The 14,258-nt window shown below is 34.0% G+C and overlaps 3 protein-coding genes across 6 annotated transcripts; all 3 read right to left on the bottom strand.

Moving 5' to 3' along the window:
* Positions 1 to 1,733: 1,733 nt before the first annotated feature.
* On the bottom strand, positions 1,734 to 2,748 carry LOC124916627. The gene has a single exon (XM_047457371.1). The coding sequence runs from the start codon at positions 2,707 to 2,709 to the stop codon at positions 1,801 to 1,803; it is 909 nt and encodes a 302-aa protein (XP_047313327.1). The 5' UTR covers positions 2,710 to 2,748; the 3' UTR covers positions 1,734 to 1,800.
* A 2,235-nt stretch (positions 2,749 to 4,983) lies between these two features.
* On the bottom strand, positions 4,984 to 8,983 carry LOC124915653 (cylicin-2-like). 3 transcript variants are annotated; one of them, XM_047456409.1, is made up of 9 exons: positions 8,666 to 8,983; positions 8,464 to 8,517; positions 7,985 to 8,114; positions 7,433 to 7,546; positions 6,380 to 7,000; positions 6,213 to 6,313; positions 6,044 to 6,133; positions 5,804 to 5,925; positions 4,984 to 5,467 (listed from the first exon to the last, which is right to left on the bottom strand). In XM_047456409.1, exons 5-9 carry the CDS (start codon positions 6,897 to 6,899, stop codon positions 5,167 to 5,169), a joined length of 1,134 nt encoding a protein of 377 aa, XP_047312365.1. In that variant the 5' UTR covers positions 6,900 to 7,000; positions 7,433 to 7,546; positions 7,985 to 8,114; positions 8,464 to 8,517; positions 8,666 to 8,983; the 3' UTR covers positions 4,984 to 5,166. The 3 variants fall into 3 exon arrangements, with proteins under 3 accessions (XP_047312365.1, XP_047312367.1, XP_047312366.1); XM_047456411.1 differs by lacking the exon at positions 8,464 to 8,517; XM_047456410.1 differs by lacking the exon at positions 8,666 to 8,983 and having other exon boundaries at positions 8,464 to 8,559.
* A 789-nt stretch (positions 8,984 to 9,772) lies between these two features.
* LOC124914151 (ribonucleases P/MRP protein subunit POP1) lies at positions 9,773 to 13,758 on the bottom strand. Of its 2 annotated transcripts, none has more exons than XM_047454640.1 (9): positions 13,205 to 13,758; positions 13,026 to 13,122; positions 12,595 to 12,702; positions 12,315 to 12,515; positions 12,001 to 12,128; positions 11,401 to 11,916; positions 10,970 to 11,078; positions 10,362 to 10,897; positions 9,773 to 10,284 (listed from the first exon to the last, which is right to left on the bottom strand). In XM_047454640.1, the coding sequence occupies exons 1-9, from the start codon at positions 13,657 to 13,659 to the stop codon at positions 9,918 to 9,920; spliced, it is 2,517 nt and encodes an 838-aa protein (XP_047310596.1). In that variant the 5' UTR covers positions 13,660 to 13,758; the 3' UTR covers positions 9,773 to 9,917. The 2 variants fall into 2 exon arrangements, with proteins under 2 accessions (XP_047310596.1, XP_047310597.1); XM_047454641.1 differs by having other exon boundaries at positions 13,209 to 13,250.
* Positions 13,759 to 14,258: the final 500 nt, after the last annotated feature.

Here is a 14,258-nt window from a genome sequence, read left to right as displayed (position 1 = left end):
GTTACGTTCTAGGGGCGTCAAAATTAGGGTTACGTTTTAGGGTAGAGCGCTAGGACAATTTATAAGGCCGACCATTTTCATAGCCCATTCCCGTGAGCATAACACGAGCACAAACACGAACACGGCCCATTATAACATTTCTATAATATAGTTTATTAATTAAAAATTAGCTAAATCATTATTTGTACATTTTTATCATTTATCATTATTTCTTAATTATGAGTAATGTGATATCATTTGTGACATAAGGTAACAATAATCTTACTATTAATTATTATGTTGTTTTTTCTCATTTTGTAGAATGATATGAGTGTTCTAAATAAGAATTTTATAATTTAAGAGTGTTTATTTTGAGTTAGGATTAATTCACAATTTTATAATTCAACATCATACATTCATATTAAATAATATTTAATTTTATTATTCTCATAAATTTTTGTTTATCATGCACACTTACTTTTGTAACATGCTTAATAAGAATTATATTAATTTAATTTAAATTTTATATTTTCTTTTATATTATAATATTATAATGATGGTAGGTAATGATAAGAGTAGGGTGTATTAGGAAAGGAAATGTGTTTATCATCATACTTTTAATTTTTTTTTTATTACCATTCCGACCATCCAGTTTTCAGAATTTTCGTCCGTTATAACCATAATTTATAAAATAAAATAAAAAATTATTTGATTAAATTATATAAATGAATTTTTTAATAATATATATATATTATTATAAAAAATAAATTTAAATCTCTTATAAAATATAAAAAAATAAATATATTAGTGATTTTATATATTAATTGTTTGTTTTCTCAGGAATTTTGCTTCTTTTGTAATTAATCATCGCGGGTTAAGCACACAATGCACAAACACACTTAATTATTTAATCAGGTGCATAATTTGACGTTTGACGGACTCGAATTCAGGACCTCAGGGAGGCTAGAGCCTAGAGATATTCATCACTTGTTGCTACTAGCCGTGTTCATGATAGAATGAAGGTGAGATCGAGGTGAGCCGAAAAACACAAATAATATCACGCTCTATTTTTGATCAGTCAAACCGAAAAAAAACCCTTCAATCATAAGAAACTTGTCGAATTATAATTAACGTCCTGTTTATATTTATATAAATAAGGTGCAAGTGAACATAAAAAAACAATAAAAACGGTTATCTAGCCTTAACTAAATAGACTTTCAAATTAACACTTTTACTTCTACCGAGACAAATTGGGACCTGAACTTGCGAAATATATCAAAATCACACTTCAACTTGTAAAAGCTTTGTATTGGGTTTGAAATTTTTTCACAATTTATTTTCGATCAAATGCATACTAGGAAAAAAAAAAAACTGACATTTGATCAAATTGAATGCAAAACATTAATTTCTCTGATTGGGTTGGGTAACCAGCCCATTAAATAAAATAAATAATAAGTTTTTATAATTTTTTAAACATAAATAGATCTTGCCTAATGGTTTAGGAAGAAAACATAAAATTATTATTTTGTCATGAGTTCAAATCTCACAAAAACTTATTTTTTTATCAATTTTTTTAGCAATCAAAAATCACGTTTTTTAGGCTTAGGCATCCCAAACATGGGGCCGATTTGCTGATTAGAAGTATTATTGCTCGGGTGCCATTATATATTATTTATTAATTTATCATAACTTTAGATTAATGGTCCATTTTCAACCATTTCCACGACCAACAAACACAAATAATTATTTGAACATACTCTTCATGTTAGTTTTAACTAATTATAATAAGAGTATCATATAAAATGGTTTATAACTAAAATATTAGACCTTTAGTTCATGTTCATTATCATTATCATCATGATCATTATCATTATCATCATGATCATCTCTATAGTAATGCAATACATGATGATCCGGATTTGCTTCGACTGATCTCCTTTCAAAAAGCAATATTATCCCCACCCATAAAGTACTCTTTACCACCTTCACAATTCCTATTGTAACCGTTAGGTAATAAAGCCACCAACCTACAAAATCCAAAATCCCAATTTCCATAAGCAACACTTTCTTAGCCTCAACCACACCAACCATGGCCTCTACTTCATCTCTCAATCTCCACCACCACAATCCACCAAAGCTAGCCGCCACCGCCACCTTCTCCACCCATCTCCCATCCTTCTTCGGCTCGCCATAAACCGTCTCATCCACCACCGGCTTCACAACAACCCTCGACCAATACATCATCGTCTCGTGTAACCCTAAGAAGAATATGACTCTACTCACAAAACCCGTAGTCCCTTTGCTTTCCCCATATTCAACCCCGGAAGCTATACTCTCCTCAATGCCAATTCCCACGCACACTTGAACTACGCATAGCAAAAACCACGAGGCATGCAAGCGGGCACCACTATAACGTGCGGGCAATTGACGATGACTCCTTCCGAGCTTACTACTAAGGCCATGGCTGAGAGATGCAATGCTGAGGATTGAAACAACTAAATGTATAACGAGATTAATAATTGGGCGTGTGGTGTGAAACACGTGCTCGGAGAAGATAAGATCAGATGAACGACGCCTACGAATCAATTGTTCGCCACCCAATGTATAGAAATAGTTTTGGGTTGCGACCCTCGATAGGAGGAGGAACGAAAGAGGGAGGAGGAGGGTGAGGAGATTGGAGACGAGGATGTAAAATGGCTCGACCAATATTGGTGTAGCTCTAATACCCATTATTGGCTAAATTAAGGGTATGGAAAAAATGAAGCAATATTTGTTTTTGAAGGAACAAAAGTGTTGTATAAAAAAGGGTTTATTTATATGGATGGAGGTTGGCATGCAGCTATATTGAACTAACAAAGATAGGGACTTATAGAGTGGTTGCCATGACATAGTTGACATTAGACTTCGGACCATTTCTTAATTTTTGTTACTTCATTATTATTTGATCATGAATCATCCATAATGTATATGTATTTGCTGTCTAATTATTGAGGGTTAGGCAGAGATAATATAGAATTAATTAATTAATAATAATAATGTATGTAGCAAGCTAGTATGTAGGGATAATTAATGAATTAAAGAAAGATTTATTCATATATTTACACAAATTGGATTATGGTAATTGGGACAAGGAAAGATGATGGATGAGAAGTGGTTGATACGTGTCTCACCAAATATGAATTTTTTATATTGGAATTAGTATTAATAATTAATTAAGATGATGGCTTTGTTTGTTGGATTAATGAATGGATAATGGATGGATTTATCCTTCCAATTCAAGGGAAGTATAGTATTAACTAGGGCTTGTATGATCTTACATTTTTTTTTTACACTTGAGTCATCCTCTTTTATGTATTCTTAATTGTTTTAAATTTTAGATATTGTAGATGTTTTTGATTGATAGTATACAAACCGATTTTGAAATGTATTTGTTTTTATGATATTTCTTCTATTAATAGAATTCCAACTTATACTTATAACATCTTAAATTGAAGCGGATGACATGCTAGCTTCCAAATTAAAAAAATATATATATATATATTATAAAAGTTTAGATATTATAAGGGAAAAGTAGTCTCAAACTATCTTCAACTATGGTTTTTTTTTTTTTTTTTTTAAGTTAGACTGCTATTTTCAAGTCTAATTCTATTCTACTGCCTTATCCCTCAAGAAGTTGACTTTTTAGACTAAACCTTTATCTTCTCTGTGAAAATAAAATGTGCAGATTTATTATGATATGTCATGAATATTTAATAGGGATAAAAGTATGTATTGTATGGGAAATGTGATTTTTGCACATTATTATATCAATATTAGCTGGTTGATATACAATGGATATTATGTTCTAAAGAGGATTCTTCCCAGCAAATCAAATAATTCTGGGTTGATTCTCAAAGTTAAGAAGAGTCTACAACTTGGTCCTTCCGAGAGGAACTCTCTCCTCATTGATGCCTTTTCCAATGCAATGCTAGTGCTTCCTACTTCGTGTCGATGTTCGCGATAAACCACAGATCCCGTGTTTCTATCATTTTCACCAAATTGTGTTTCTATTTGTATTCGTTCAATTGGGCGCAAAATTGAGTGTTTGTTATTTGAAGTACATGTATCGACAATTTGTACCAACAACCTAAACAACATGAAATAGAGTTAAAAGAGTCATGATCCACCAAAGTGGTCCATTTCCATAAGACCTTATTGAAACCAAAACCTTGCTCCATATACGCATGGTCTCTCACATGGTCCCTTGCCAAAAGAGATGTTGACTCCATCTCTTGTCATTTTCTATACAATTCAAACAAAACCACCTACCCAAAAATCGGAATTGTCAAAATTGTGTATGTCATCACACTTGCAAATGGCCAAACAAGGCCTTGTACCTAAACAAACCACATCCAGAAAACAAATCCCCTAAGAGAGAAGGTCTTGCAACAAGCACCTTTGACGATGTTGGAAATTGACCGAGTTCACTCAAACTCAAAGCGAATATACTTTTATTTATTAGGAGAGGAGTCTTATGTTTTGATACAACTAGAAAAGAAAGGGAAAACAAAGTTAGTTAGTAGGGGTTGGCATCTTTAATTACATCATCCTCAACCTACTTTACATTGCTTCTGCTGAAATAGAGGGAATTTATTCTTTACAACAACTAGGCCAACACCCGAAAATCATAGGGTGGCTTCAAATTTGGTTTTTTCTTTTATATATCAATTGGTTGACAAATTTGTGACTAGGATGAAGGTTTAACAAAAGGATGAAGGGGGGCTGAGGGCCCACAATCGGATTCTTGGTTTTGGACAAACTATGACCAAGTTTTTTTAAAGGAAATGATAAAAGAAGAAGATCAAGCTCTAGATGCAGAACAATTACAAAAGCAGCTCTAAAAATGCAGATGATATGATGCCAAAGAGGACTATCACTTTGGTTATGCCCAAAACATGGAGAAATCACCAAAATCATTATATGAACACTTATGATTTCAAAAAGAGAAAAAGAAGTCACAGAATATGAATAGAAATTGACAAGTTTCTTAGAAAAACCAATAGTTGGAAAGAGTACACCATTAAATGAAAACTAAATGATAATCCATCCCTCATCCGCATGTATGTCATCTTGTCTTCCAAACAATTTAAAAGAATATATAGTCTGCAAACCAAATCCCTCAGATAAGGAAAAAGAAAGAGAATAGAACTAACTGGTTGAATGAGCATCCCTCTCGGCGTCCTTCTCGGTATCCTTCTCGGTATCCTTCTCGGTATCCTTCTCGGTATCCTTCTCGGTATCCTTCTCGGTATCCTTCTCGGTATCCTTCTCGGTATCCTTCTCGGTATCCTTCTCGGTATCCTTCTCGGCATCCTTCTCAGCATCCATCTGCGCATGAACTGCCTTATAGCATTTTAGACTGCAAAGCGGAACATTTGACTTTGAATCACGATACTTGTAGGGGTTGCTACATAACGGACCGGCACATGATTCTCGAGGAGGAGGATAACTGAAATTTGTATATCGTAGAATTAAACTTAGCATCAAAAGAAAACCAACACCCCAATAAAAGAGAAAACTAAGCTATGTTTGGATGTGGATAAATTGAAACTATAATTAAAATTGAAATTATAATTATAATTCCAATTTTATAAGAATTGGAATCGAATTAAAATTCAATATTCCTATGCTGGGAGAAATCATGGAATTGAAAAGAAAAAAAAATCTTATATGGAAATATAATTCCAATTCAAACAAAGGATTTGGAATTGGGGTCCAATTCCAATTTTAATTACAGTTCCACCCGAACCAAACATCGCCTAAAGAAAAATGGAGAACTAGTTACCCGGCAGGCTTAGAGGTAAATATACTTGGAAGTTCCTGAGGGAAAATAACAGTAGTCCCAGAACTGTTAATTACCCATCTAATAGTGCTCGATTCAAGACTCTTAGCCTTGTCTGCCTTCTCCTTCAAACCAGACACAAATACAAAAAGAAAAAAAACATAAAGTTGAATGACATATCTCAATGGGACTTAACATTTTGCCAGTAAAATTCATGACAACCACTCGAAAGCTAAGAGTTACCTGTGCCAGTTCTTCCTGGCGTTTCTTTATCTTACATTCCCGTTTCTTCCTGCCAGACTCTTGACCCCGAATTTTCCTAATAGCCTCGGCCTACGAAGTTTATCACGGACAGAAGAAGTTAAACAAACAGTTTATAACATATAACATAAGGCATTCACAAAAGGCAAACCTCTAATTCCATGGCTGCCTTCTCAAGTTGTATTTTACGTTTCTGAGCAGCCTCAGCCTTCTTCTTCTGTTGTTCTGCATCGGAAAGCTTCTCCTTTTGCTCTATAAGAAAAACAAAAATCATATAGATTCATCCAAGAAAACTGATTATTTGTTCAAGTTACTTACTTCGAGGAGCAGCAGGAGGTAGCCCATTGGGAAACTCAATTTCACTTGCACCAGATGCAGAAGAAGAATCTTTACCACACAAAAGGGCTCGCTGACGAGTCGTAAGAGAGAATGACCTCTTACTTTCAGAAGGTGATTCAACAGAATCCTTTATTGGTTTCTTCTTTGAGTTCTTCTTTGTGCTTCCATACTCACTTTCAGATGACAATACATCCTCCTCTTCATACTCACCATCTGTGTCGTCAGATCCTCTTTTAGATCTTGATATCGTATTACCATCTTTGCATGGATTTGAGTCCAGCTGATGTTTCCCATTCTTATAGACCATTGAATTCTGTTGATCGTTCGCAACTGCAGCCTTGGCATATTGTAGATTCTCCAGGTATCTAATCTCGAGATCTTCCTCATCAGACTCTCCATCTAGTACACGCCTCCTGCGCACTCTCGTGCTTTTACGAACAGGCTCAGACTCGCTCCCTTGATTTCTAGAGGCATTCTTTTCCGCCGCCATCTTACCCATCAAAGAAACCTTCTCCGCACTACCACTGCTTTTTGAGAAATATTTCTAGGGTATCCCTTGATATAAGATTTGGTATTCAGAGGATCATCGTCAGAATCGTCCTGTCAAAATTACAAAAATAAATAAATGAAAAGGAAATCTTGCATAAATGCAATAAATTATTAATTAAAGGTTAAAATTGAAAGATGTCCAATATAACAAGAAAGTAATAAATGTAAGGATTTCAATAACTTAATCCCCCAATCTATCATCGCAATGCGACTTTCGCATTTAGTATGGTTTTAATGAAATTTTCATCTACAGAAAAACATGAATCCCACATAAGTAACTTGATAAAAATCCAACCACAACTGTAATCCCCAATAGATGGAATGCATGAAAAAACTCCAGGATTTCACATAGACTCTCTTTTTTTCTTTTTTCTAAGCCTCAAGTATTAAACCATCTTCCTACAAAATTTCTTGCCACAGCATTAATATATTACTACTGAAAAAGAAAGATATTTAACAGGAAAAGACATTATAATCATTCACCTTTGGTCTCAATAAGGTCGATGTTGTCATGATACCCCAACTATGAGTTTGATTGTCTACACTTGTTCCAAAAAAGTATCAATTTCCCATGTTTCTTTAATTCTTCATTGCAACCTAAGGAAAACATGTTTAGTTAGAAAGAAAACTTTATATAGAATAGAACACACGGTAAAGGCCCAATACCTATTGCAATTTATTGAGAAGGTGGAGAAAAGACTTAAAAACAACAGATTAGAAACCTTTTTCAGAAAAGTTTTAGAGTTGCAAAGAATTTTCACAAACACACTTGATTACCTATCAAATTATTATAGTATAATACAAGAAGAAGAAAAATGCAAACCAAGTTGGTTTTTAGTCCAAGATGATTCTAAAAATAAACAGCCCTAGCCTCAGCCCCAGCACAATCTGAAGTATAATCACGACAATCATGTCAAATCAAGATATTCTTCTAATGATGTGGCTAAACTTAAACTTGTCACAACATAAAATTTATACAAGAAAAACATCCAATGTATAGTTAGCGTATGAGGTAATTAGATATAAAGTGTACACCTGGAGAGTCAGATCCTGCCCAAATTGAAGGGTTTCTTGAGTTCATGTGACACCAACAACCTTTCCACCAGTTCAACAGTAGAGTACAACAGACACCGTCGGTTGGAGAACAATACAAAGTAACAAAGAACTGCAAAAGGTTTGATTCATCTGTATTAATCAATAAAGACACTCAAGAACCTAAAGAAGCGAGAACAAACAGCCACCAATATAAATCAAAAACTAGGAAAGTACTCTCATCTAGGGAGGAGAGAGCTTGTCATAAATACAAATGAATGTGGCATGGTTGTAATTGGATATAAAGTAAAGTTTAAAGAGATATAAGGATTCTTAGAAATAACTCCCAAATTTAATTGGAACTTCAGTTTCTCTCTTTATCTATATAGGGCTTAGGGCCATTGTTATGATTCATAACGCCTCCTGTTACAATTCATTTTCATTTCTATTTATAAGTGGTAATAGAGCAATCGATTATCCACCTGTGAACAAACCAACAATGGCCTTCATCGTCTTCACTTTCTGCGATTCCTTTCCTTTCAGGGAGGAATTCAAGCGCAATCGAACAATAAGATGAATTGTCAGTAAAATCGATACAATAGATCAACAAAAACATTAACAGAATGGTTAAGTTCTTTATTTTCTGTCATAAGAAGGAATTTCTATTTCGGTAAAGAAACTAACCTATTCGAATATTACATACATGAACTTCTTTGTGACTGTCTCACGAAGTCACGATGCCTGACACAAGCACCGGAGCTTGTCTTGCGTAGGCGGAAGGAATCGTCAGGCGCTGTCTCCAGATTTTCCTTCTAGCCACAGTTGGAATAGACAGAGTTAGCGATTGAAACTGAAGCCAGCGCAACACCGCGACACGCGAAAACCACGGCTGAAAAATCAGGACCTTCATCTTCGTCGGCCATGATTTCCGTCGGAATTGTAGCATCGTTGAAGGCAAACTAAGACCGGAACAAAAGATCTGAAAAAGTCTTGCCGACTGAAACATCTAGGCCGAAAATAAATAAATAAATAAATAAATAAACTCTGAAGTGTAGAGAAAGACAATTATTTATTTATTAGCAAAATAGAGAACTTGATATAAAACTATACATGATTTTGCCAAATTTTATTATTATTTTGCTGGTGTTGGTGATTTTTTTTTTTTTTTTTTTATCGATTTCATGTTTATCCCTTTCTTACTCGAAAAAAATGAAATAATCAGATTTGGAGTTATTTTTTCAATAAAAAGTTACTGAATTTGATGTTTCATACGAAGAACCTCTTACTTAAACCGATATTCTTTCAAGATTTGTATGCATTTTTCACTATTTCAATAATATATGTAGATGATCTATTTTTACTTGACAAAACCTTTTTCAACATTGTTTACCGGCCTTCGGCTAAAGATAATTGTAATTGTTGTTCGAAATATTTGATAAAAATTTATTTGACATCGTTTATTGGTTCTACGGCATTTCCATTGGTTCTACTTCAACTATTATTGGGTTTTCTTGTATAATTTCCTAATTTGATTTTTTATATATAACTCATATTTGAATTTAGTGAGAATTAAATTTTTTATAAAAAAATTAAATCAAAAAAACTTAATCTTGTATTAATAAAAAACAAAATTATAAATATTTTATTCAAATATACATATGATTATAAAAAAATATTAAAATTATTAAAATATATTCCATAATATTATTTTATCTAAATCAAAATTGAAATAAAATATTTATAAAAATGACAAGATTTTAAATAAATTTTAAATTTTATCTCGGTTACCAAACAATGTCAATATTATAATGTGCAACAGCAGTAGTCAATCCCATGAGGATTGCATATCATTCCTAACAAAAATGAGACCTTTTTTCTTCTTTTCTAATAGATACCTAAATATCTAACTCAAAAACACTCCAAAAAACAAAGGGTTTCACATAGATACCAAATCCTGATTTTGTTGTTCAAGAATGATAGTGGCAAGAGCAAGTCTATAGGCAGTAGACCTCATATTCCTAACCAGAACAAATATCTCTTTTCTCCTTTTCTCTACAGCCATCTCATTCCACTGAGCTTCTCTTGTATAACCAAGCAGTCTCGCTTCGCACAAACCAACTGCTCCACCCTTCTTACTTCCCTGAACAAATCCACTCGTCACAAACCCGATTGGCCACCTGTGACATTTTCTCTCCTCTGGATCCTCCGCCAATTGGACTTCCCATTTCCCACACGATTTCTGTACAAAATATGAGCTCACCAACGACTGACTAATTTGAACTTCTCCTTCACGATTCTCCAATCTGCAATAACAAACCATCAAGTTTCACAATTTATGGTAAAGTAAAGAATATCATTCGATCTGAGACGACAGATTCACCTTGCATCAAGCCATAGGTTTATATCCGTGACATTGGCAGCGCATATGATTGCTCCATCTTCAAAAACACCTTCCCTAAAGGCATGCAAAATAACTCTCACAAAGCACATTTTTCTTCCTTTAGTTGACGACATCCTTCTGTTTTCAAATAAGGAAGAGGAGTCCTTCTTCTCATGCTCTCCCATCGTCTTAGTAATATCATTTCTCTCGTTATTATGCCCATGTGGGAATAACAACATATCGCTCTCTTGGTTTTCAGTTAGGAAATGAGCCAACGAACTAGAGGTTCTCGCCACAAACCCTTCAGTCAAACTACCGTGGTTTTCATTATATGCTTCAGCATTTTCCTTTTCGATTGATTTTTCATCAAAAGCAAAATGAATGCTTTCCCAAGGGGGTGACGGAGGAACACTTAAAGGTCGATGAGCAGGAGGACGTAGACTAAATTTTTCATCAGAAACAACAGCCTTTGTAGCCATTAATTGAGAATAAGCATTGCAATCAGGAAAATCTAAAGGAAAACTGGGTAGTTCAACCTGCAGACCAAACAAACAATAAGTTTTTCACATATTACATCCAATCAACACCAAGCAGTGCCAACCACTTACTTCACTGGATATCCATTGCTTCTCCCTTAAACCAACCGCATGGGCACCTTTGGTGATTAAAGGAAGCCAAAATGCTTTTACCCAACTCAAAGGGAGAATTATCGACCATCTATCATTAACAGGAACAACATGAGTAGTAGAAACGGAAAATTAAACTTAATTCAGATGTCAAGAAATGACTACTTTGAAAAATACTAATAAGATATTTATGAAGCGAAAAGATAAAGATCGCGTAATACAATCCATTAGTGAAAAAGAAGTATATGATAAAAGTGAACTCAAAACCAATTTTGAAATCCTCAACTTTGATAAGAAAGAAAAAAATCAGATTAAAGAAAATTCCAACCAGGGGATAAAAAAAATCCAAACCAGGGGATAAAAAAAATCCAATTGATGTGGAAATAGGATCAAAATGGTCAAAATCACACTACCTCTCAGAAGGGCCCATTTGAGTAGAATCATTCAGAAGTAGAATAGGACAGAATCTACCAAGCTTTGTTTCAGATAAAGAGACCTGCCTCTCTAAACTGGCATTTCCAAGACCAAATCTCAACAGCTTCTGATCATGTTTTTCCATGTCAAGGATGTTTGTTTCCAAGGGAGGATGTATCATCCCTTTGCCAACATCCCACAAGTTCACCGCCAAAGATTCATGATCATTTCCCTCCAGCATTGACAATGAGGTTGGGAGCTCTACATTCTTCTCTGACATTTCTGCTAAACCAGCATAATCTTCTTCTCCTCCATCTTCTTCTCTCACATTATCAGATTTACTTGAAATTAAACAAGTATCAAGTTTTGAATTATTCTCCATGGATAAACGAGGATCACAAACAAAAAGAGGAATAACTGCACAAGGAGGAATATGATCTTCACTCTTGTCCATAATCATCTCGGCACAAATTTGTCTCCCATGTTTACTTATCTGCCAGGAGATATCAGCAACTCTGCATTGTTGATTAATAATCTTGAACTTATAAAAAAGAAAATAACCATAGAAATTTAATTCAATTCCCCTTTTATTAACTCACTTGGTATCAGAGGTAACAGGAATCAATATCTTTTGGAGTAGTTGAAGTGCTTTGGATCCCATAAGTTCTAGCTTTGCTAATTGACCCTCAAGAGAACAACAGTTGATTGAGATATCCGTCTCTTTCTTCTGCAAAAGAATAGTGGATGAAAATTGAGATGTGCAAATCTAGTTTATGCAAGGAAAAAAAACTGCATAAAGAATGTATCACAGGTGCATACCACATGAAGAGGCTCATTATTACACCTGGCCATTATAAATACATAATCAATTCTTTTAACGTAAGAAGGAGAAAAAACAATATTTGTATCTTACCAGTTCCTGACAAGCAGAATTTATTGAATTGTATCCTTCAGTGAATGCGGATGCATGTATCCAAACCCATAATTGACGCAAAGAAACAGTGCTGTCAGCAGTCTGCTGCTCATGATTGGTTCTGATATCATGAGAAAATGGTCGCCACATATATATCACAGGAGCAATTGCATGAGAAAGGGGGCTTCCAACATGATGTAGCTGAAACAGAAATAAGAACAAAAATTAACATATTAACTAATCACTACATCATACAAAATAAAGCATTGGGTTAACAAACCATAGCATTCCTATGAATAGCCCCAGATACTACAGAAGCAGATAGATCATCAGCATAGGATGCAGGCGAAGGTGTCAGCACCATGCTCAGTATGGACAAAATTGCTTCCTGTAAGAATGCAAAAAATAAAACATGAATAATATAAATCCTAAAATGGAGATAAACTCAAATTAAGTCATTCTACCCCTGTTTTTGTAATTTCAACTATGTATTGTAAACCCCTAAGCAGAAGTCCAGTAAACAAAAGATCTTCAATTCAAGACTCAATCTACTCTAGGAAGCCTTTTCAAGTTATTATCTATATATGCCTAATATCAGTATCGATTCAATAATGGCAAATTTACAACTTTACAAATAGAAAACCAGTTTCTGTTTGCTGGGATGGGACTTAGGAATCTCATGTCAAGCTCAGATATGGAAAAAATGCTTGCCTGTGAACCCTCCAATTGGACCGCACTAAAGTAGCTTGCATCATGTAATAGCACACCATCTCTAGTTCGTTTAAGTAATGCCCTTGAACCCCTTCCTCTACACCATAAAGAAAACTAAACAAGTTGATGCAATTTAAAGAAAAAGGATAAGCAATATCATGTTTATTAGTGTAAATTACCTGCCTTGCAAACCCATTGGTAGATGGAAGCCCCAAAGCTTTATCATGGAGAAGCGTTTAGCGTGCCATACATGAGTTCTCAATCTCTTTGTTCCATCCTCTGAACTTGTAAATCCACTCTCAGGGTTTTTCTTAAGTTCAATTCTTCGTCGAATACGACGTGGAAGAAGCTTCTTTTGACCCTTTTTGGACTCCTCGTGATTACTGTTAATATTGCCTGAAGAGTCAGCATCCTGCGACAATCTCTGTTTGTTTGGATGTCTTTTGTTTCTCCCTTGTCTGTTGTCATGCCCAGTTGTTCTTCTCCTCTTGTTTCTCTGAGAACTAAAATCATTGTTCAAACGATCTTTGATAATTGAGTGAAGAGATTCAATTTCAGTATTTCGCGCTTCCGCAAATCGTTGTACATTGATGCTACTAGGAGGCAGATGAGTCTTTCGCTTGTTTCCAGTCATTCGAAGATACGAACGAATTCAGGTCTCAAATGTCGGAGTGAAGGCGGTGCTAAGGCTTTAGGAGGTAAGAAGTTAGCAGCCCTAACGGAATAAAGGAAAATCCGGCGTCTGGAGAAGGAGGTGGTCGGCAGAATGAAGAAGAAGAAGAAGTTGCATGGGCTTGAATTTGACTTGAAGTCAGGCCCATTTACAAAAACAAATAAGAAATAAATTATTTTCTTTTTCTTTCTTTTATTATTCTGATTTTATTTATTTATAATAAAGAAAGAAAAAAAAAAGGATGATAGGTATCTTACTCTTTTACATCTCTATTTTTTTTTTAATATTTCCTAAACTCTTTATATATAATATTTTTTATTTTGTTTAAAATATATCCTTCCAAATTAATTTGTTTAATAAACTTCTTTATATATTTATTTTTATTTTTATTTTATTAGATTAGATTGTTACATGTCATTAATTTTTTTTTAATTAAAAACTTTTATTTTGATATTTTTCTATTATTTATTTTATTTTTTTTCAATATATTTTCATATAATTTTATTCAATAATTGAACAAAAATTCAAAACTACTCTTTTAATTTTATTGGACAAAACCC

This window comes from Impatiens glandulifera, chromosome 9 (assembly GCF_907164915.1).
Source record: "Impatiens glandulifera chromosome 9, dImpGla2.1, whole genome shotgun sequence".
Classification (NCBI taxonomy): domain Eukaryota; kingdom Viridiplantae; phylum Streptophyta; class Magnoliopsida; order Ericales; family Balsaminaceae; genus Impatiens; species Impatiens glandulifera.
The sequence above is the reverse complement of the archived record's forward strand: the minus strand, read 5'-3'. Positions and strand labels throughout refer to the sequence as shown.

Excerpts from the sequence above, each read along its gene's own strand:
- LOC124916627 (XM_047457371.1), bottom strand. The coding sequence starts at position 2,709 with ATGGGTATTAGAGCTACACCAATATTGGTCGAGCCATTTTACATCCTC.
- LOC124915653 (XM_047456409.1), bottom strand. The coding sequence starts at position 6,899 with ATGGGTAAGATGGCGGCGGAAAAGAATGCCTCTAGAAATCAAGGGAGC. Across the intron at positions 5,926-6,043 it reads GCCAGGAAGAACTGGCACAG|GAGAAGGCAGACAAGGCTAA; the intron begins GTAACTCTTAGC and ends TCTGGTTTGAAG. Across the intron at positions 5,468-5,803 it reads TTTACCTCTAAGCCTGCCGG|TTATCCTCCTCCTCGAGAAT; the intron begins GTAACTAGTTCT and ends TACAAATTTCAG.
- LOC124914151 (XM_047454640.1), bottom strand. The coding sequence starts at position 13,659 with ATGACTGGAAACAAGCGAAAGACTCATCTGCCTCCTAGTAGCATCAAT. Across the intron at positions 12,703-13,025 it reads TCCAATTGGAGGGTTCACAG|GAAGCAATTTTGTCCATACT; the intron begins GCAAGCATTTTT and ends GCATTCTTACAG. Across the intron at positions 10,898-10,969 it reads AGCAATGGATATCCAGTGAA|GTTGAACTACCCAGTTTTCC; the intron begins GTAAGTGGTTGG and ends TTTGGTCTGCAG.